Below are 23,152 nucleotides of genomic sequence, written 5' to 3'. Positions count from 1 at the left end.
ATCGGGAGGAAAGAATCCTGACCCCTGACCCCTTCTGGCCCATGAGGGTGCTGTGAGGACACAAGGGGTGTGGCTACAGTGTCAGTTTGAATGGGGGTGGGGGAGGTTCTCATGAAAAAGAGCAGTTAGTTTAGTTCTGGGGAGGGCTTAAGAGTTGTCCAAAAGGACTGCAGAAGAGGAGAATTTCTGGAACTCTGTCTTGGAAGATTTGTATCTGTTTGGAGGAAAAGGTCAGAGAAGGGTGGCAGATAAGGGAATTCCAGGCAGAGGGACAGGAAACAGGGCAGTGTCTGCAGCCAGTGACCAGGGAAGACCAGCCAAGAGGTCACCTGCATGTTGCTTTAATCTCCATGGCTGTGGAAGGGATGGGGGTGGGTAGAGAGGAGGGATTTGGGCAGGGCAGAGGGTGGGGTTGACAGGATGAGAAAGAACATTTCCCACATAGCACTTCTAGAGAGTCCATGTTGTGGCAGGAGTCAGACAACTATTAATTTATGCAATTGTCATGGCAACCCTGTGTGTCGTCACCACCAGATCCCATTTACCAGATGGGAAAACACCAAGGTTGCACAAATGCAAGGATCTGAACTGGCCAGTCTGGCTCCAGACTCTTCTCAACCAGTGCTGACGCTTGGCCTCCCAACCACCTCTGAGCAGCAGTGTTAGGACAAGGCTGGAGCAGCTGAAGGAGGGAAACAGCCAGGGGTAGGGGTGCGGCCACAGTAAGAAAGCTTGCCTTGCTGACCTTGGTCTCCCTGTCTGTAAAATGGGGACAGGAGTCCCTGGCCCAGAGGCAATACAATGGGTGGTGCCCTGAAGTTTCGCTGTTAAGGTAGCAGAACCCACCTCACCCCTGACCCTGCCCACTGTTGCAAACTTGCTCAGTGTCCCCTTGGTCCCCTTCCTGGCTGCCCCTGGGGGCACCCTGCTCTCTGGGAATTTCTTTCTCTGCCATTTCCTCATGGAGCTAGAAGAGACTTTGAAGTCTGCGGCCTCTTTAGATGGAAAGAGGTAAAAGCAGTTCAAGGGATGTAGGTTAGAAGTATTTGGAAATGCAGATGGGCTGCACAGGTACCTTTTATTTTTGTTCGGAACATCTGAGTGTCTCTAAGGCCCCCATAGCCCCCAGAGTAGCACCTCCCCTGTCACAGGGAGGATGTGAAAGTACCTGTGGGGGTGGGGGAGCTGCCTGCTATGAGCTCAGGCCAGGCTGATGCAAAGCTATCACGTTCCCTCCCCACCAAAATAGAAGGGCCAGGAGTCAGCTCCAGGGAGGGGCTGGCAGGGAAACCTTTGAAGCATTAAACAGCTGTGGAGGGAAGGCTGAGGGAGGCGACTCTGTTAATATTCATGGTGGCAGCAGTAGCAGTTGTCCGTGGTAGGCAGGGACATCTCCAGCCCAGCTCAGCTACCAAGGCCCGGGCTTGGGCTTGGCTCATACGTCACTGGGTGAGATTGGGCCACTCACCCCTTTCTCTCTGCCTCAGTTCTTTCCTGAGGGACTTTGTCTAGATGGCCTCCTAGATGCCTTCCTTTTGTGAATTCAAGATTCACATCCTTGATCATTTGCCACGATCCCCCCTTAGCCCACCCCCTCATGCACTCTGGGTGGGGTACAGGCCTGGCTGGACTAGGGGCGAGACTGTCTCTGGAAAGCAGCAGGGATGCTGGTGCAGACTGAGGGGTTTGCCTGGAGCCCCTTCCAGGGAGCATCCTTCCAGAGGAGAGGGGCTGCAGGCTCACAGACGGTCTTGATGGGCAAGGGCCACGTCCAGGTAGGTAATAGACCACCCAGGCTTGGACTGGTGCACTTTGGGGAGGGGGGCTGGTGTGCTAGTTGTTAACTCTTTAGTTCCTGGGGGAGGGGCTAGGGAGGCAGGAAAGGGAAACTTTGGGGGAGGCTTGGAGCAGAGTCTGTTTGTCAACTGGAATGAAAGTATTTCAACATTTTGACAACGTGTGTGACTGTATCTGCACCACGCTGTCTGTCAGCCCTGTCTGTGGACACAGGGGCAGGGAAGGCTGCGGGCCCTGGGACCAGTTTTCTCATTTCCACCAATGCCACCCATGAAGAGTGGGTCTTACTTAGTCCAGTGTCCCAAGTCGCCTGGCCTTCCTCCCACTCTTAGGGTACCTCTTTCCCCCCACCCCCCACACAGGGGTGCAATGAAGGTAGCCTTCCCCCCTACCCTCTTCTACAAAGCACTGGGCCAAGCCCGGAACTTTCCCAGCAGCTGTCCTGGATCAGGACCTGGAGCCTCAGTCCTGGTTCCTTGGTGGCTGCCTTGGCTGTCTCCCCTTCTGCACAGGGCCCACTGGCACCCATCCACATATCGGTCAGCCCCTAAGTGGGGACCTTTCTTATCTTTTCCTGCCTGCCGGTGGGGGAGAAGTTGAGGTGGTGTTGCACCAGCAGGAGAAGGTGCAATTTAAGGCAGCTGATGGGGGGGCGCGGGGAGGAGACCCCAGATTCCCAGTGCTGGGCCCAGCTCTGCTGGTTGCCCCAACTTCCCTGTGCAGCAATTTCTGTTTCTATTTTAAACAGTTTGGGTTGGTTGCTTCCCTGCCTTCCTGCTGGGTGTTTATAGTGAGGAAAATAATTGGTAATATTTGCACAGATGTGCTGGTACTGCTGTCAACGCGGGTACGTTTTCCCAGGGGACCCTCCTACCCCAGCCTCTCTCTGCTAGCCTGAGGAGTCAGCCTGAAGGGGGTTACTGCAAGCCCCCCATGCTTCCCAGGAACCTCGGGTGGTGAGGCACAGGCAGAGTTTCCACCTGCTTCCCAAAGCAGGAGGCCTACAGTGCCACAGGCGAAGCAGGAGGCCTACAGTGCCACAGGCGTGCCTGGAGCCAGACCTCAGCTAGCAGGAGGGGCCCAGCCAGTGCTGCTGGGACTGATCTGGAAGAGGCTAGGCGCCACAGGATGGGCCCCTCCTGGGCAGCAGGAGAGAATCCCCTAGAGACATTGTTTCTATTTTCTTCTGCAGAGCCTGAATTTGCAGCAGGGGATACAGGAGGGGGATAAAGAGAAGGGGAGAGCAGGACCAGTGTTGCACGTAAGCAATCATTTGGCTTCTTCTCCCAGATCTCAAGCCTGGAGCAGCTTTCTGGAGCCCGGGAGGAAGTGGGACTGGTTGGGGCTGAGAGGCAGGCTGCCCAGCCCAGTGGGAGCTGCTCACTGCCTATTCGGGTTCAGAGTCAGGCAGGTGATGGGGTGAGAGCGCAGAGTGGGCAGGGCTGGGGGAGACTTTCAGCACTCCGTCTCCTTCCACCATGTGCAGCATGTGTGGGGTGCACATGTGAGTGTGTGCAGGCAGCATTCATGCCTGGGTGGACTGTACTCGGTGTGTGCACATGAAAGCTGTGTGTCTGCGTCTGTATGCATGTAGGTGCAGGCATCTGCATGTATGTGCACGCATGTGCTACATATAATCGTGTATGTTTGTGTCTTGGTTTGAGTTCCCCCAGAATCTGACACTGAGACGAGTACTCAATTGCAGGTCACTTACTGGGACATGATCCCTGGAAGCATGGTAAGGGAAAGGAAGAAGAGGGGCAGCCATCCTTTCAAGCACATTGCTACTGTGGGCCAGTGAAGCTCATTTGGTGGGGAACCTGGAAGCCAGTGTAGAATACTTCAGCGTTCTCCCAAACAGAGGGCGGACATCTGGGGGATTTGTCCACCAGCTCCCATTTGTCATTGGCTGGAGGCTGCTGACAGGGTTGTTTGCTCTCAGACAAAGAACAAGCATGGTGGGCTTGTTCTGTGGGCCTGGAGGAAGGGTGGCTAGGAATCAGCCTTTGGTGAGTGGAGGGGATCCAGGTGCCTCCACAGAGCTTGCTGCTGCCAAGTCTACCCCAGAGACCTTGGGGATTGATGGGCTCAGCCCTCCAGCTGCTGCAGATGTTGTCAGCAAACAGCCCTCAGGACAAGTCTCCTTTGGGAGACTGAGGAAAGCCACCCACCTGAGATCACACCTCTTTTCTGGGTGATCTGCATCCAATGACTGATTGATGAAGGGTTAGGAAACCTGGTCCCCATATCCCAATTTAGGTCAACTCAGAAGGGCATTCTGGCTGCAGACCCCACAGCGGTTGGCCCAGGGCTCATTCAGGCCTGCATCACAGCCTGACCTCCCCCTGGCCCAGGTCTGCGTCCTCCTCAATGTGACCCTGAAAGTGGCCCACGAATCTCCGTCTCACGCACCCAGCTCCGCAGCATGTATGTGCACATGTATAGATTTGTCTTGCAGATAGGAACGTATGAGCACCCCCCGGCCCCAACCCTGAGCTCTCCATGCCAGTGACCTAAACGCCAGGCTGGCATCTTCTGCAGGGCTCCCAGGCCTGAGGCAGGCAGAGATGGCTTCCACCCCAGATCTCCCCGGAGCAGCCCCCATGAGGGGAATATGAGGGACTCAATAAGGGGCATCAGGGAGATGGGGTTCTTCAGTGTCCCCCACATTCTACATTGACCCTTCATAACTCCAGGCAGCTCTGTGGTACCAGTGACCTTGGCTCACATCCTTTCTTCCTGAATGCTTGATCCTAGAAGGGAGTTTTCTCCAGACATGGGCCTTGCCTTGTCTTATACAGAGGCAAGGGGCATCACCCTGCATCCAGGCCACCCCAAGCAGAGACGTCCTGGGATGAGATGGATAAACTCTGACCACCCCTCCTCGCCCAAATGCGGGTTTATCTTCTCGAGAAGGCTGCTGGGGGCCAGCTAGACCTGGGGATGGAGAAGAACGGAACAAGGTGGAAAGCAGGCAAAGCTGGAAGCAGGCAAGGACAGAAAGAGGCCCAGAGGGCACCGGATGTTACAGAAATGTTTATTACAAGGATAAATATATACAATAATGCTGCTGATCCTGGGTCTGTGGGGCTGCGAGGGACGCAGGGATTGGGCAGTGGCCTGGGGTGGAGGAGGTGTGAGACAAGGTGGGTCAGTGGTGGATCCACAGTCCTGGCTCTGGATTGGGTCTGGGAATGACCAGGTCCCCAGATCATGCACAAGTGGGTCCTATAACTTGCGCCTTAACAGACTTGCCCTCCCAATCTGCAGCCCTCCTGCCTAAAATTCTGTGTCTCCCTAGTGACTGGGTGTGTTGAGACCATCTCTGAGCAGGGACATCAGTGAAGAAGGCCAAAGGTGAATCAGGGGACCACTACTGGCATCTGCCCCGCCTCCCCTGCATTCAGAGATGGGAAAACATCATAGGTCTTTGAGAAACATGCCTGCCCTTCTTTGAGTTAGTGGTCCTCTCAGAAATGGTCGCAGTTTGACTACAGCCTGGATGCTCTAGGTTACACCAAATTGCTTAGAACCCCCTTAGGCGGTTCCTAAGCCTGGCCCCCACACTCCCTTCCATGATACCAAAGGTTATGGGAAAACAAATTTCTCAGATTTTTTTCAATCTTAGACTTTGCTCTGGGGACACTTCCTCCAGGAAGCCTTCCTGAGTGCTGCTTGCCGCTAAGCCCCCATGTCAGTGCAGTGTCCCTCCCCTTATCTGTACTCACTACTCCCCAGGGTCTCTCCTCATTGCATTTCCCAAAGAGCTGGATCTAGGGCTGATGGGATGTATACCTGGGATGATGCTGGCTCAGTGTCCCTCCCCTTCCTGCTGGCAGAGCCCAGAAAAGGATGGTGGGGGCAAAGAACAAGGGCAGAGATGGGAAGCCTATGGGGTCCAGCAATATTTCAGGGCCCGTCATTCTTCCTTCATGTCTGCTTTTCACTCCTGTGCAGAGAAGCTCTAAGAGCCTGCCCTTGTTGGAGTTTGTATGTCTGAGACTCCTTCTCTACCCAGAATCTATAATACCTTACAAGCCCACTGGAGAGGCAAGCATCTCCCAGAACCAGAAGGAGCCAGGGGCCTCTGGATCACCATGTATTTCCCTCGTACTTATTGGGGTCTGTGCCTCATAGGGTCAGACTGGAGCTGGGGGAGGCTATACTCAGGGGCTGATAGGATGTGTACCTGGGATGATGCAGGCTCAGGCCTGGCTGTCCCCAGGGCGGCATTCCCTCTGGGCTGAAAGGGCTGGATTAGGCCCCCTGCCCCCTCTGGCATTCCCTTCCTCCTTGTACCTTCCTGTTCTTTCTCTGTGGAGAGGTTGGCAGAGTTGGGTAGTGGGCTGCCTGCAAGGCAGGAGACCCTCCAGGGAATGGGAACAATGGGCTGAGCTCCTAGCTAGCCTCAAGTCAGAAAAGTAGGCCCTGTCTGGATAGCCGCTGAACAGCCCTAGTCTCCTGCTTCCCAACACAGCCTGGGCTAGGGGCAGTGAGTCGGAGGAGGTGAAGATTGAGCCCTGCAGGCTGCAGTTAGGGAGTCCTCCCCCAGCAAGTCACTCTCATGGGGTGTCTTCAGGGGCCAGGGCTCTCCAGAGAGTCTGCAACCCCAAGCCTCATGGAGCAGGGGAGTCAGATGCCAGGTCCACTGGCCACTAGCCATGGCCATTCTGGGACATGTAAGCTGCCAGAGCCACTACCACAGCCACATAAAGACCGGCCCCCACAGCGATGGAGAGTGTGGCCAGGAAGAGGGCCCGGCGGGAGGTGGTGCTGGCCAGACGGAAGTCCCCCTTAGAGATGGCCTTGCTGGTCTAGGGAGAGAGATGGACTGTTGAAAAGGAGCATCCCACGCCCAGCAAAATATCCCTAGCCCACCAGATCCCTGGCTCCATCTTGCCTACCCTCAGGCCAGGTCATCCAGTGGATGGAGCTGGTCAGAATGGAAGCCCTGGTGCTCTTACCCCCTGGGAGAAGTAGAAGGCGGCAATGCCCAGTGGCCAGAAGCAGCAGAGCATGGAGAAGATAGTAAGACCAAGGTGGTCCCTGGGAGGCAGCGTGAGGAAGTTGTCTTCACTTTCACTCTCTGTTGACGTCACATCACTCTGCAAAATACGAGTGGGGTTTTGAGACCAGGCTTAGGATTACCCAGTAGCAACGGTGTTGGCAGTGGACAGTCTCATTTGCTGTTGGTGGGGGCATGGCTTGGGTTTGGTACACTCTACCAAAAGCTTTAACAATGACCCAACAATTCCATCTTTCGGGGTTTATCCCAATGAACGAATACAATATATATTTCCTGAGAAGTTCATCTTAGGATAGCAATTGTAAAAGATTAGAAACAATCTCAGTGCCAATGACCCAGAGACAGAATTAAAAAATGATGGAAGAACTTAGAATGGAAAACTCTGTAACCCTTAAAATCACCTTGTAGAAAAATATTAAATTATGTGGATGTTAGAAAGAAAAATCAGGATATAAAACTGGATGGCGAGATCTCTTTGGGGAAGTAGGCTGGGAAAAAACATGAATGAAAAAGACTATAATATCATCCACTGGGTCTCCCCTGGTGGCGCAGGCAGTTGAGCACAGTGCTGTGAAGCTGTCTGCAGCCTCTGCAGCACGGGTTTAATCACAGCCGGCCAGGGAGATACCCACATGGCGCGGCAGACCTCTACTGTCTCCCCCGCTGCTCCCCTCAGCAGTGTGTATCAGTCAGTCTGCCTGTTCTGTTCCCTGCTCTGTCTCTGGTGAATCCTCTCACCCTTCCGCACATCTGGCCTGTACCTCGGTTCCTGTATGCATGAATAAATAAATCTTTTTAAAATCGTGGATTCCTGCTTTGAGTTTGAATTACTTAAACAATTAAGAAAACACGAACAATATAAACTTTTCTCAAAGACTAAATGTCCATCAGTGGGTGAATGGGTATAGAAGAGGTGGTATTGGGGGCCTCCCCTGGTGGCCCAGCGGTTGAGCGTTGGGCTGTGAGGCTGCCCGCAGCCTCTGCGGTGCCAGTTCATTCCCTGGCCACCAGCAAGGGTCCCACAAAAAAATAAAAAAAGAAGAGGTGGTATTATGTACATACGGTGAAATATTATTCATTCACACAAAATAGGGGACTCTTGCTATTTAGTGGAATCTAAGAAACTGAGTTCATAGAGAGAAGATTGGTGGTTGCCAGGCCCTGGGAGAAATAAGAGGTTGGATATAGAGTACAAAGTTCCAGTTACGAGAGTAAGTTCTGGGTCCTCACGGACAGTGGTGACTGTAGTTAATAATACTGTTGTTGTACACTCGAAAGTTGCTAAGAGAGTGGATCTTAAATGTAAGATCTTAAATGTTCTCACCATAACAACAGTAACAACAAATGGTAATTATGTGAGGTGAGTGATGTGTTAACGAACCTTATGGGGGTAATCATTTTGGAATGTGCACATAATCAAATCATCACATGGTACACTTTAAACTTCTACAACGTTACAGATCAGTGATAGCTCAATAAAGCTGGGAAAAGAGGAGAAAAACAACATCAAGAAAAGCTATTAAACATTAAATAATCGGCCCAAGCACGGGCACTGGCCCGCAGTGCTTTCTCTTTGATAACATACACGTTCCTGGGCTCCGACTCAGGCCCATGAATCTGCATTTTCAACACGGACACTTACCTCCTCCTCTTCCTGGTCGTCCTCCTGGCCCTGCAGCTCCTCTTGAACCCCATAGGACACCGTCTGGATGGTGACATCCTCTTCTGCTGGCCCAGGCTCTGTAGGACGTTCCGCGGGCCCAGCCTGGGCCTGCCTGCTCTCTGTGAAGCTGGTCTCGCAGCTGCCAGACCTGGGCTCCTTGACCTTGTCCCTCCCCAGGAGGCAGCTAGGCCTGTACCAGGCCTCCACCGCTAGCTGCAGGGACCCTGGGTCCAGGAGCTGGTGGGCATGAGCAGGACTGGCGCCCCCCAGGAGGTAGGAGTAGAGCTGCTCCTGGCAGGACCAGCCAGGCGAAGTCTCAGGGTAGGGGTAGGGGCCGCGGAGGTGTGTGGGGCTCCGAGGCAGCAGTGGGTTCTGTAGTTCACTCAGACTTTCCATGGTTCTGGGGGCAGCTCTGGGGAGGGGAGCCTGGGTCAGCTGAGCCGTCCTTCGAGAGCCTGCTGGGAGAACAAGGCAGGTAGACACCGAGGCCAGCAGGCCAGACGCAGGACTGGAAGAGGTGAAGAGCGCAGGCGCTGCAGTCTGACTTGGCACACACCCTGCCTTTGCGCTGGTCGCCTTGGGGCCTTGCACTGCTGCTCATCTCCCCAGAGGTTCTGTTTGCATGTGGATTGGGATAACAGCCCTGCTTACCTCATAGAGCAGCTTTAATTTATCTGGTTTAATGTCTCTGATCCGCACCTATTTCTTGAGTGTCAGCTCGGTGCCACTGTGCAGACGCTGGGGCACAATGGCGAGGGGGCAAGAAGCAGGGAGAGGGAAAGGGATGTACCCTACAGCCCCTCCCCATTTCATCCATGCTCTGGGATACTAGGACATGGCCCCAAGGTTCCCCAACTTCTCTCTTTTTATTAGTCTACATTTATACCCTCCCTCTACTTATAGCCAGAGGGTCCCTCAGCCAAAGCACCACCGATAGCCTCGAGGGTCCTGGTAGGCAGAGGTATGCAGGGTCCTTTAGGAGTCTGGTAGGGTAGGGTGGGAAAGCAGAGCAGATGAAAGCATCAAACTCAACCCTGTCCCATGCCCTGCCTTGCCAGGAAGCCTTGGCAAGTCACCTGCCCAACGCTGAAGAAGGAAAGGAAGGATTCTTGTGGCCATAGATCAGACCCTGGAGCTCTGGAGACTGTAGGGGCCTTTGTAGAACATTTGTACAAGGCAGACTTTGCACAGGGGCAGCCAGGTCCAGCTCACTCATCGCCCCGCTCCTGTTCCCAGGACCTGCATTCAAGGCAGTTTTCATCTCCACCTCTGCTGCCTGGTCTCACCTGGACTGTGTGAGCCTATTGTGTGCACTCATTTCTCTCTCCAAGAGGCCTTTGTTTATCCAGCCCCTTCTCTTGGTCAAGGTACACCCAGATGCACCTCTGAAATACAAGCCACACAATCTTTCCTAGATTACACTCACACACACACACTCACACGCTCACATGTGCGCGTGTACACACACTCGCTGATTGTGCTTTAGACAAGGCGTGGCAGCACTGCGTGCACAGAGATGTATGAGCCTGGGCTTTCTACAACAAGGACAAGCTGGAAACCACCTGAAGGTCCAACAATCGGGAACCAGTGAGATCAATTATGGCACAACAATACACTGGAACAGGCTTACAAAGAGGAGCAGCCTGAGAAAATGCTCATTGCAGATTCAGTGAGAAGGAAAGAAAACAGCCTGTGCACATAATCTCAGCTCTGCCAAGATGTCAACAGTGATTATCTCCAGAGGGGGGAGCACAGGTGCTTTTTATTTTCTCTTTTACACCGTGGTTTTTTTTCTGTTTTTCACATCTAGTTTTCACAATGAGCATATACTTCTCTTAAACCAGAATAAAATTAAGTGCCTAGATTTCTTCTGAGTCAAATTATCTAAAATTAGTTTAAAATCTCCTGAGGCTGGAGGATTTTCTTCTGGCTTTGGAGCTGTTCCAGGGGACCCAGCACTGAATCCTGGCCAGAAGGAGGGGGTAGCCGGTCCCCAGGTCCAGACTTCTCTGCCCTTGGCCTGGTCTGACTTTTTGACCTGTTGCGTAGGACAGCCTCTCGCTGTTCCCAGGAGTACAGAACCTGCATTGAAGGCAGTTTTCATCTCCACCTCTGCTGCCTGGTCTCAATTGGACTGTGTGAGCTTATTGTGCGTGCTGCGGACCTGCACACTTGCTGATGAGCACGTGTGTATGTGTGTGATCACTTGTGTGCATGTGTGCACTCTGCTCCAGAGGAAAGGCAGGAACACCCGGTATTCTGGAGCTAAGATCATTGTTCCATATTATGCAGTGGCGAGGAGGTCTGTCCCCACAAGAGGCGAGGGCAAGAAGGTTGATCTGAGAGGCCATAGCCCCTGGCTTGTTTCCTTTTGAGCTGAGAACAGAGGTTTTCCTCTCTCTGATTTGGGGATTGAAAGCACACTGCCACCTCCCAGACTAGGACAGGCAACCATCCAGCCATCCCCAGGAGTCCAATTACAGCCTCTCCCTGGAGCCCCATGGCGTGGGGGTCCAGCTACACAGGGTAACATCAGTTTGCTTATCTACAAAATGCATGGAAGGCATAGAGAGCTTAATTTTTAACAGCTTAGCTCAATATGATCCTGGGATTCTATTGGGAGAATAATAATAAAAATTACAATTATTGAGCTTTTTGCCACTTGCCAGGAACTGAACTGTTATAATGCTCATTCTGATTCTATAATTCTAGTGGAGATTAACAAATAGGATAGGAGGCTGTGCCTTCCAGCTGCAGCAGACTAATTTGTATACCATGAAACCTGCCAATAATAGCTAGAAAGCTGGGGGAAAGTATGATGGCATCACAGAAGCAAGGAAGAAAGAGCCCAAGGTATCAAGGTCCCAAGATCCCAGGGGAAAGAGAAACAGGGAGACATGAGCCTGACACTAGGCTCCACTTCCTCCTGGAACTTTCCTGTTTCATCAGTGGAGGCTAGAGGCTGCTCTTCAGCAGAGGCAGAGGCCAGGGAGGAAAAATGGAGATTGGGGTCTATTAAGGAGGAGGGGACTCAGAAAGCACCCATGGTCTCTGTAGCACGAGTTCAATCCCCGGCCAGGCAGGGAGTAACCCACGTGGCGAAGCAGACCTCTCCTGTCTCTCCTGCTGCTCCCCTCAGCAGTGTGTTTCAGTCAATCTGCCTGTTCTGTTCCCCACTCTGTCTCTGGTGAATCCTCTCACCCCCCTGCATCTCTGGCCTGTACCCTAGCTCTTGTATGCATAAATAAATAAATCTTAAAAAAAAAAAAAAAGAAAACAACCGTGGTTTCCAAGTGGGAATTCTTTAGGGCTACCTCTTAGAGGAGGAGTAAACCAGAAAGAGAAACCAGCTTTGAATCAGCACCATCGCTAATTGAATTAAAGGGATTCACACACAGCCTCACAGTCTGGCAGAAGGGAAACCTGTCTCTGGGCACTGGCTACCCACCTTTAGTGGGCACTACTATCGCCTGGGGGGCTTTTTAATCCCAGACTACTAGATTCCACCCTCACAGCTCATGGTTCTGTATGGGTCCTGAGAAAGTGCATCGCTCAAGTTAGCAGGTGATGTTGATGCGCCCGGCCCAGGGACCACACTTTTAGGAAGCGCAGCTCTGATAATCAGTGAAAGAATAAAGATATGCTGCTTATAAGGCATGTACCTTAAGTATAAAATCAAAAAACTTCTAAGTGGGGGCCACCCTGGTGGCGCATCAGGTTGAGCACAGCGCTGTGAAGCTGTCCACAGCCTCTGCAGTGCGGGTTCGATTCCCAGCTGGCCAGGGAGAAACCCACATGGCATGGCAGACCTCTCCTGTCTTTCCTGCTGCTCCCCTCAGCAGTGCTTTCGGTCCTTCTGCCTGTTCTGTTCCCCAATCTGTCTCTGGTGAATCCTCTCATCCTCCCGCATCTCTGGCCTATACCTCAGTGCTTGTATAAATAAGTAAATAAATCAATCTTTAAAAAAAAAAGTTCTAAGTGAAAGGATGAAATAATACCTCACACTTATTGATAGTACCTATGTTCCAGGTAATATTCTAACTGCTATGAATGCAGAAGATTGTAATAGACACTTCCTGGAAGACATAGAGGTGCACATCATTTCTTATCATTAGGGGAATGCAAATCAAAACAAATGTCACCTCATACCTGTGAGAACGGCGATTTCTCCAACAAGCGTTGGAGAAAATGTGGAGAAAGGGAACCCTTGTGACTTTGGTGCGAATGTCAGTTGGTGCAGCCATTAAGGAAACAGAGTACGGAGATTCCTCCAAGATTAAAAATAGATATTCCAGAGACTCCCTGGTAGTGCAAGGGGATGAGTCTTAGCACTATGAAGCTATCTGCAGCCACTGCAGCACGAGTTCCTTCCCCTGCCAGGGAGCTGACCCACATGGTACAGCAGATCTCTCCTGTCTCACCCACTGCTCCCCTCAGCAGTGTATTTCAGTCTGTCCTTCTGTTCTGCTCCCCACTCTGTCTCTGGTGAATCCTCTCACCCCCCTGTACCTCTGGCCTACACCCCAGCTCTTGTATGCATAAATAAATAAAATAATTCTTAAAAAAAAGAAATTCCATACAATCCAATTATTCCACTTCTGGGTATTTACCTGCAGAATATAGAAACACCAATTCAAAGAGATATGCACCCCCTCATGTTCATTCACCCCACCCTCGCTCACAATGGCCAAGAGCTGGGAACAACCTAGATGCCTATTGACAGATGAGTGGATAAAGATGTGAGATATATATATGTGCAATCCTGTCATTTACAAAAACATGCACAGACCTAAGGGCATTATGCTTAGTGAACTAAGTCAGACAGAGAAAGACATACACTGTTTGATTTTACTAATTTTGGGCTCTGTGGCCCAAAACAAATGAATGAATTAAATAAAACAAAAATAAACTTCTAACCTGTAAGACCAAATTAGTGATTATCAGAAGGGAAGAGGGAAAGAAAGGGATGAAAGGGGTCAATTGTATGGTGAAGGGTGGAATTACACTTAATGCTGTGTAGACAGATGTTGATTTATCATGATGTACACCTGAAACCCAGAGAATGTCATACACCAATGTTACTTCACCAAAAACAAATGTTTAATGCTGTGAATTCTCTCACTTGATCTCTAGAGTAACCCTATGAAGTCTTTGCCATCATTATCTCCATTTCACAGATAGAGACACTGAGGTGCAAGAAGACCAAGTGTCCAGGCCTCAAAGCGTGACGGCCTTGAACCCTGGAAGTCTGACTCCAGGGTCTCGGGGCCACCGTGCCAGCTGCCATTTTTTGAGCCCTTGCCTTGCTCCGAAGGCCATGCCCAGTGCCCAAATGCAGCTTCTCATGCAATCCCTGCTCTTCCCATGTGGGGGAGCTGCTGCCCAGCGAGGGCCGGGCGGTTTCCTGAGCTCACAGGGCTGGAGAGTGGGTGAGCCCTCCTGGACCCAGCCCTGAACGACCAGGGCTCAAGTTCTTCAACTAGCTGTGGGGCTGGGCTGGGGCCAGGGCTAGAGGAGACTTGTTTCAGCACTTCCTGGTGGGGGTTTTGGCGACCACCACTGGTTTTATTTTTTTATTTTTATTTTTTATTTTTTTTTTAAGATTTATTTATTTATTTATACAAGCACTGGGTACAGTCAGAAGCGCGGGAGGGTGAGAGAATTCACCAGAGCCAGAGCAGGGAGCAGAGCAGGCAGAGGGACTGAAGTACACTGCTGAGGGGAGCAGCGGGCGCCATGTGGGACCCTCCTCCGGCCGCTGGGGAGCAGCCAGGGATCGAACGGGCGCTGCAGAGGCTTCGGGCAGCTTCGCAACCCAGCGCTCAACTGCTGTGCCACCGGGGAGGCCCCCACCACTGTTTTTAAAAGGCCGAGGAGACAGCGTGATGCGTACCCAGGAGTTGGGTGACATCCTTGGATGGGGCCGGTCTCTATCAGAACACTGTAAGATTGTAACAGCTCACATGAGCCGGGTGTTTCATATGTTGATACTTTATCTTAAAACTTTATAAGAACCCATGAAGCTGGCTATTATTATTTCCCATTTTTCAGATGGAGAAACTGAAACTCAGAGAGGTTAAGTAACTTGCCCAAGATTTAAGAAGGATTTGAAGCCAGGTTGAATGGAGTCCAAAGTCTGGGCCTTGTTAACCACTGCTTTCAGGGCCTGTGTGGGTGTGAGAGAGGTGAGGACTTGCTCTTGAATGGTTAAAGCCAGAGGGAGGGTTCAGTGCAGGGGATGGGAATAAGCACAGCACTGTGAAGCTATCCCGCAACCTCTGCAGCAGGAGTTTGATCCCCACCCAGCCAGGGAAATGACCCACATGCACAGCAGGCCCCTCCTGTCTCTCGCCCGCTGCTCCCCTCAGCAGTGTATTTCAGTCAATCTGCCTGTTCTGCTCCCCACTCTGTCTCTGGTGAGTCCTCTCACCCCCCCCCCAACCTCTGGCCTGTACCCCAGTTCTTGTATGCATAAATAAATAAATCTTAAAAAAAAAAAGAGAAAAGATTAAGAGAGTTCGGGGCTGGGGGTGGGGGTTGGGGGGAAGGTGAGTCCATGGGTGGCTGCCTAGATAACCCCAAGGTCTAGATTCAAATAGCTACAGAGTCATGGTAAGGAGGCTGGACTGCTGACCACTATCTCAGCGCACAAGGGAGATTGCTTTTAAACTGAAAGATAAGAGCCAGAGTTTCCTAGTAGATTAAATGTAAGTGATTAAGGTCCAGGGAAGGGGTGACATCTTTGAGGATAGGCGCTCGCCCAGCCTCTGGTCAGATGGTATGCACACTGTGAAGTGCTGTGACTATGGTGGCTGTTTGTAAATGATTTTCTGGCCTACAAGCAAGAAAGCCACCCAGCTCGAAGGCGTGGCTACAGCTCACTGCATCTGACAGTAAAGGGAGAAAGAGTCCAGGCTCAGGGGTGTGGGTGTTTTGGGAGAATTGAGGCTAACAGGTTGAGAGGGAATGGGAGACTTAGTGCTGTTTGCTTCAGTGCAAACAGCTCCTCAGGAAGCTAACTTAATTGTTTATTCTTTCCTCTCTCCTCTGTCTCAACTGCCCTTAACTCTTGATCCTTCCTAGTGGCACTTAAACGTACTGTAGTCTACCTTGCTTAAAAAAATAAAGTGAAGGCCTCTCTGGTGGCACAAGGAGTTAAGACACAACCTGTGTGTGAAGCAATCTGCAGCCACTGAAGCACGAGTTCAATCCCCAGCCAGGGAGCTATCCAAATAGTGCAGCAGACCTCTCCTGACTCGCCCGCTGCTCCCTCAGCAGTGTATTTCAGTCAGTCTGCCTTTTCTGTTCCCCACTCTGTCTCTGGTGAATCCTCTCACCCCCCGCAACTCTGGCCTGTACCCCAGTTCTTGTATGCATAAATAAATAAATTAAAAAAAAAAGAAAAAAATAAAGTGATGGGGGGAGCGCAGTGGACTATGGTGTGGACTGCAGGTGCTTTAGTGGTGTGAGCACTAGGGTAACAGCACCAGAAGGAAGGGGGGGATCCTATCCTTCCAAGACACAACTATGTAAATCAATGTTACCTCAAAAAAAAATATGAAGTGCTGACTGCAAAAGCTGGTTGCCAGTACTTTTCACTCCTCCCATCGAGAGGGGGGCTTCATGCCCCTTTCCTCTAATCTGAGTGGCTGGACTGCACAGCGAAGGTGATGCCGTGTGACCTAGGAGGCCCAGTTCTCAGAGGCCTTGTGTCTTTCACCTTGCTCCCTGGAACACTTCCTCTTGGGGCCCAGCGGTAGTGGGGTGGCCCGGAAACTGCCATGCTGGAGAGAGACCACGTATGTTGATGCTGCGGTGGCTGGAGGCTCCTGCGCTCAGCCTTCCAGTCATCCCCAAGACGCCAGACGTGTGAGTGGTGCTGCCTTGGACTCTTCACACCAGCCCATCTGCCAGCTGAACACCACCGGCGACCTCTGTCAATGTGACATGGAGGCAAGAGTCACGCAGCTCAGCCCTCATGCATTTCCAATCCTCAAAGTTGTGAGCTGATGAAATGTTTGTGGTTTAGTCACTAAATTTCAGGTAATTAGGCAGCAACAGAAAACTGGAACATTTTTCCTCAGTGCCAGCCCCCCCCCCCTCCTTCACTTCACAGTCGAGTTTCTCGGAAGCATTGTTCCCACTCACTCCAGAATGCTTTAGCTCAGCTTAAAAGTCACTTCCTCAGGGAGGCCATCTCACATCCTCAGTCCAGATTTAGGCTCCTTGGTTATTTGCTCTGCGATGGCTCCACACTCTTCCTCTCAAAGAGTTTATCACAATCTCTATTTGTATATGTGTGATTTGTTGATCAGTGTCTCTCACCACATTCAAGAGGGTGCAGCGTGTGTCTGTCTTGCTCATTCCCGCAGCCCCTTGCCTGGCATGTAGCAGGAGCTCAACAAACAGTTGACCTCATGAATCAATGAGTGAATGAGTGAATCTGTAAGCTAGGCGAGCGGAGCCCTCCCTCCCCCCAGTAAAAAGTCCTTTGCAGGCCCTGGGATGGATGGCACACATCTGGCTGGGGCACATGTGTTCTGCACATCAAGCATTTCTTGAGCAGTTACTTCAGATGAATTCTTGGAATGCAAAAATGAAAGGGAGGATGCCTGCTTAAAAGATGGCTGGGGGATACAGACCAACAGGCACAGAGATCAGGGGTGGAGAGGGATTTGAGAATTCTCAAAGGGACAGTGGAGAGGGAGAAGAGCAGAGCAGAGCAGAGCAGAGGAGAAGACAGGACTGAAAAGGGAGGCCAGGGAAGAGAAATAAAGCAACTGGAACATTCCTCAGCATCCACAAGAGGCTTCTTAGGTGCTGTCTTCTGAGGCATATCAGTCCACCAGCTTTTGAACCCACTGCCACCCTGTGCTCCCATGAAATGGACTGGGCTCTCCCTCAAAGCACATTCCACCAGCCTGGGGATGAGTCTGTAGCTGAAGGATAAAATTGCTAGGAGGATTGGGGTAGTAGTTCCACTACTCAAATTAGTCCATTTTCAGGTGGAAATGAAATCTTTATTCTCGCTGAAACAACCTGTCTCTTCACTGAAGCAGCTCATTCCCAACCACTTAAAAGCAAACAGCGCATCTAATGGCAGAAGATAACACACCTAATGGAGAGGTAGCACATTGGGCCCTAAAACCCTGCTTGATTTGCTTGGGGCAGAGGAAGAGCAGGCGGGCTGGTGGTGGTGGCAGCTCTGGGGAGGAGGGAAGGGAGAATAAGGAATGGGGGCAGGTAAGAGAGAAGACCTGGATACAGGGAGCAGGATGAGCTAAGTCTCCACCATCCCCTGACTCACAGCAGAGGAACAGCTCCAGGTGGTGTGCCCACTGAGCCCCTGTGAAGGGAGGGGGGTTGGAAAGTGCCAAAGGTTTAGGGAACTGGAATGTTTATTTTTCCCAACAAGAAGCCTGTTCCTTCAGCTTCATTCTCCCCAGAGCGGTGTACTTTGGGGCTGGAAGTCCCTGTAGGATATACAGATGAACTGGCCTTTGAACTTGAAGATAATTAATAATGTGCAGATGTCTCCAGATATTCTCTGCCTGTCATTTCGTGTGTCCCATCCAGGGGAAGGGAGCTGCATGTGTATATTTCTGTGTTTGAATTCTCTCTCTTTCACACACACACTCAGGCATGCATGCGTGCACATTCATCTCTTCTTTCTCAGATTCCTTTGCCCCCAGTCAGATCACCCAATCATGTGCCAATCATGTAAGACCCCTTTGCGGTCTTACAGGGGGAGTCAGAGTAGGAGCCTCAGCAGAGAGGAGTGTCAGGGACACAAGAAGCAGTCACTGGGTAGTTTTCCTTGGTTGAAAAAGAAGCCAAATGTGTCTGCTTGGGTGACCACAGATGCCCCACACCCAGACAGCTGAGGAAGGAGGGTAGTGCATTGTTTCAGCCCCAGCAGCAGGCCAGCACCCCTACAGACCAGTCTTGCAGAAAATAAGGCCCCTCTTTTTGCTTGCTGCTGCTGCTGCTGCCATCACTTTGCTAGGAGGGTTAGTGACTGTCCATTAATTCTGAAGAACTGACTCTTGCCAGAGCTGCACCAACAGCTGGAAGCCAGAAAGTGCTGACATGGGGGGTGTTGATCCCCCACCCTTGCTGGGAACTCACAGGGTAAGTCAGGGAGGTCACTGCATGGCTTACTCAGCTCTACCCAAGTGCCAATTAGCTAGGGTTTTTCTGAACATCTACCAGGACTGCCACAGTTGAGGAAAATTATTGTCAGAGAAGCTCATTTTGTTTTTATATTAAAAATCTCTCCCTAGGGATGGATCTTTCCTGACTGTCCCCTCCTCCGTCTTAGGAGAGATATCCCAGCCAGGAAGCATCCCTGGGAGGAGATGATCAAGGACAGGGCCCTGGCCCTTGGCTACTCACAACTGTGATGATGGGGGAGTACTTTCCTGGCCTGTTGGCTGGGAGGCAAGAATCTCAGCGATTCTTACATTTCATCGCTTTCTCAGGGAAATAAGGAAGAGGTAAGGATTTTAAGAAAACACACAAGAAATAGAAATGATTTTTCTTGTTTCCTATTGCCTTCTTCCACTTCATTCATAAAATCCCATTCTTGACTGAAAGGACATTAACCTACTTTTCAAATCAGACTAATGAAGCAGGTATCCTGTGTTCAAGGAGAACTGGGAGATTTGTGGGCTCAGAGAGCCCCACAGAGCATCAGGACTTGGAATCTTAAAACTTACCTAGTCCAACTGTCTTCTTTTACAGATGCAGAAACTGCATCCCACAGAGGGTAAGGACCTGCCTGAGAGAGTTAGTGGCAAATTTGGGGCCAGAACAAAGGGCTCCTGACTTCCAGTCAAATGCTTTTATTCTGAGATATTTTAATACTTCATTCTCTTATTTTACACCCAATTACTGAGTCTTTACTATCTTCCAGGTGCTATGGGGGAGGGGAGGTGTGGAGAGAGGCAAAGAGATGAAAACAACACAATCCTTGCCTTCAAGGAGCTGTTTCCCTAGATCTGTGATTCTTGGGGAAAAAAAATAAAAACTGTGAGTCAGATGTCACCTATATTGTTTTCTATAAGTGATGAAGGAAGGGGAGATAGGAGGAGGGAACTCTTTTGGATCTTCAAGATTTGAAAGTTGTGCTTCCCTGATTCTGGGACCCTAAGGAGGCCAAGGACAAAGGGAAATATGCTTGGGCTGGGAGAAAAGTAGGTAAGAGTGACAGTGATTAGGTCGCTGCCAGCAGGCCTGACTGGTGGATGGGAACAGTGACAGCATCTCACTGGGATGGCGACACACAGTTGACAAGCCTTCAATCAGGTGCACTGTTTCATTAAGTCTCAAGGCAGTTTCCTGAAGTGAGGAGAGTAGCTAGTCCCTCCCCACTGTAGGGATGAGGAAATCGAGGTTCAGAGAGCTCAGATAAGTGGCGTGAAGCTAGTAAATGCCAGTGCCCAGCCAGGAACTCCTAGCCTAGGCTCCTCTACTCCTGGGGTGAGGAAATTGTAGTGGGTTGAGAGGATGGAGATAAAGCAGTAGTCAGCTACAGTGTTAAGCCAGGCTTTCTCGCTGCAGTTTTATTTTGATCGCTACATTCATCCACTCAGAGAACTCTGCTCCAAAGAACTGGAAGCACTTTGCAGGCCTGAATGAGCTCATTCAGCACACTCCTGCCAGAAAGAGGCTCTGTCTAGGGCCACCAGCAGCCTGGCATGTAATAGAAAGTAGAGCGCAGGTTCCCCTCCCCTCATGCCCTCATGCACCAACTAGTGTGAGGTAAAATCAGTCTCTTTCCCTGAGAAGCAAGAAGGCCACAAGAAAAATTGAGGTATCTTCTGGTATCTCTTTCCTTCTCTGGAGAACTCAGCTAATAGGTCTTGAAGGGCCTGGCTCATCCCTCGGCCCAAGGGCCATCCATGACCAAGGCAAAGAAATCTCAGGGCAAAGGCCACCACAGCCATTCCCGTCACCTTCACGAGCACACTTGGGGGAGGAGAGATGGGCTTAGTGAAGCTGGCTCAGATTTCCCTCGTGCTGCAGGGACTGGGGTAGCAAGGTTTACAGGAGGCTCCCAACAGCATTCTTTGCAACCAGTGGGCAGGTGATCTTAGAGTTGCCTGAGGTCAGGGTCAGGGCCTGGTGGTGCAGGGTCCCTTCCAGCACCCCCAGCCTGCAGGGTGAGGGTTAGGGATGGACTTGGCGCTAGCGATGGCAGCCAGCAGGGAGTCTGAGCCCCCGTCCCTAGGAGAGCTCCCATCGCCCTGCCCAGCTCGGTCTCCGGCTCGCGCGGTTCCCCGGACGGCCCCTTACCTGTCCCGCCGAGGATGGTCCCGCCTCCTCCGCGGGGCTTGGGGGCTCGGCATGGGCCGGTGAGCGGTGGCGCCCCCGCCTCGCCGCCGCGGCGGAGCTCCCGAGAGGGAGCGCGTGCGCCCGGCGCCGGGTCCCGCGGCCGCCGCTTCAGCACCGCGGACAGCTCCCCGCCGCCCCGCGCCGCCGCCCGCCCCGCCCGGCGCGGTCCCGGGAGCCCCGCATGCCGGCCCGGCCCCGCCGCCACCGCGCAGCCCGCGGCCCGGCCACGGCGGCTCCGCGCCGACTTGGGGGAGCAGCGAGGAGCGTCCCCTCCTCCCTGCCTCCCGCCGCCACCTCCTGTCGCCTCCGTGCTCCGCTCCACGCTCCGGAATCAGCCCACCAGGCGCTCCGGACCGGCTCCCGGGCGGGGCGGGGCGGGGCGGGGCGGGGAGTCGGGGGTCCCCGAGGAGGCGGCGGAGCGGGGCGCGCAGCTGGAACCAGCTTCTCGGGTTCCTGGAGCCGGGTCCCTCTAGTCTGCTCCCTACTCCCGCGCGCCTGCAGCAGCGATGGGCGGCCCTCGGGCTTTTAACAGCATCGTGGAAACCCCTGGGCTCTTGAGCCCTGAGTTTGAATAATGATCTGCCCTACAGAGAAAATCGAGCCAACCAAAAGCATTCATTGGACGCCTAGTATACAGCAGACAGCATAGCAGGTTTTATGTTTTTAACCAATATAATCTCGCTTTATTTTCTTAACTCGATGAGGCAATATCATTTTTTTCACTCACCATAGGAAGAATTAGGGCTCACAGAGATTAAATCTCTTGATTTGGAGATAACAGAGCCTTGCGAAGTGCACAAGCTTTAAAGAGCATGGGCTAAGTTTTGTTTCTATTGTCTCACTTGATTAACTGTTTAACCTTGGGCAAGTTACTTCACCTCTTAAAGCCTTAGGTTTCTCATCAAGAAAGTGGGGGAGCTGTATCCACCTCAAAGGGGCACATGAGGACAAAGTGAGATGACATATGTGACACATTGGCCTCAAATAAGCCCTTCAGTGGGTGAGCACTCTCCTCAGCTGGCAGAGACCAGGGCTTCCTTCCTCTCCCCTTTGGTTCTGCTCTTTACCTGACTCCTCATTTCAGTTTCCTTTTTTTTTTTTCTTAAAGCACAGGATACCTTCATCTTGAATGCTATGCATGGATGAGGTTATTTTTCAGCTCCATCACAATGTCTTGAGTCTAACTATGGTTAGACTATGGTTATGTTATAGAGCAACCCTGATATTAAATGGGTTCCTGGCTGTGGGTCCTCACCCGCGCGCTTTAAAGGGACTTATGAATACTCTACTACAGACACACACAAAAGGTTAATAAAAGGTTTATTTACAAGGGAAAAGGAAATAAGGAAAATGTACAACTCAGGGAGAAAATAGGGAAATAAAGTCTTTAATGCGTCCTACCCGATCCGACGACCTGGAAACCCAAAGTCACTCTCAGAACTGGCTGGACGCTGCGAGCTGGCGGAGAGCCAAAATGGGGGACCCCAAAGCCCACGTATCTGCCTTTTATATCCACCTGGCTGCTTAACCCCACCCTCAGGTCCCAGCCACCTTCCTTTGGTGGGGATAGGATTTGGAGTTCCCAGTGTCTTTGGCTTTGTCCTGGGGGGGGGTGGGTGGAGTCCACAAAGCCTGTATGGAATTAGCTCTGGGACATCCTTTTCCCCCTAACAGTTAGACTCATAGTACCAGGAGCTTAGGAGGGGAGAGCATTCTCATTTCCTGAAGTTAAATAGGGGCTTGCAAAATAAATCCAGAACAGGAGGAAAGCTTGTTGGAAGGAGATACTGGAAAGCAGGTTCTGGCTATGAAAGTGCTCCCCTCCCCCCACCCAAGAATTCCATAGCACCCTGAATAGCAGATACAGGGTACCTGTAGCTCTGGGACCCCTTCACTCCACATGCATGGGGCATCTGGAGCAGTCCTGTTTAATTTCACCATATACCACAGCAGCAACCCCTTATGGTGTTTGGGTGCCCTCTTCACAGCTGGGCAGAGACTTCCCTGTCTTATTGTAACATGTTTAACCTGAAGGGTGTTAGCTATTTTTTGTTCTATGTGCTCCTGCCCTTTATTTTTTTAAAGATTAATTTTATTTATTTATGCATACAAGAGCTGGGGTACAGGCCAGAGGTGTGGCTGTGTGTGTGTGTGTGTGTGTGTGTGTTAGAGAGAGAGTATTCACCAGAGAGAGAGTGGGGAGCAGAACAGGTGGATTGACTGAAATACACTCCTGAGGGGAGCAGTGGGTGAGACAGGAGAAGTCTTCTATGCTACGTGGATTAGCTCCCTGGCCAGAGATTGAACTCGTGCTGCAGTGGCTGCAGATA

General features: G+C 51.6%; 1 protein-coding gene across 1 annotated transcript; it reads right to left on the bottom strand.

Annotated features, from left to right (window-relative positions):
* Positions 1 to 6,233: 6,233 nt before the first annotated feature.
* On the bottom strand, positions 6,234 to 21,069 carry SYNDIG1L (synapse differentiation inducing 1 like). The gene is made up of 4 exons (XM_037502001.2): positions 20,784 to 21,069; positions 8,466 to 8,941; positions 6,762 to 6,902; positions 6,234 to 6,611 (listed from the first exon to the last, which is right to left on the bottom strand). Exons 2-4 carry the CDS (start codon positions 8,880 to 8,882, stop codon positions 6,453 to 6,455), a joined length of 717 nt encoding a protein of 238 aa, XP_037357898.1. The 5' UTR covers positions 8,883 to 8,941; positions 20,784 to 21,069; the 3' UTR covers positions 6,234 to 6,452.
* Between the last annotated feature and the right edge of the window lie 2,083 nt (positions 21,070 to 23,152).

This window comes from Talpa occidentalis, unplaced genomic scaffold (assembly GCF_014898055.3).
Source record: "Talpa occidentalis isolate TD23 unplaced genomic scaffold, MPIMG_talOcc4v2.1 talOcc4.11, whole genome shotgun sequence".
NCBI classification, from domain to species: domain Eukaryota; kingdom Metazoa; phylum Chordata; class Mammalia; order Eulipotyphla; family Talpidae; genus Talpa; species Talpa occidentalis.
This window is presented reverse-complemented; position numbering and strand designations above follow the sequence as displayed.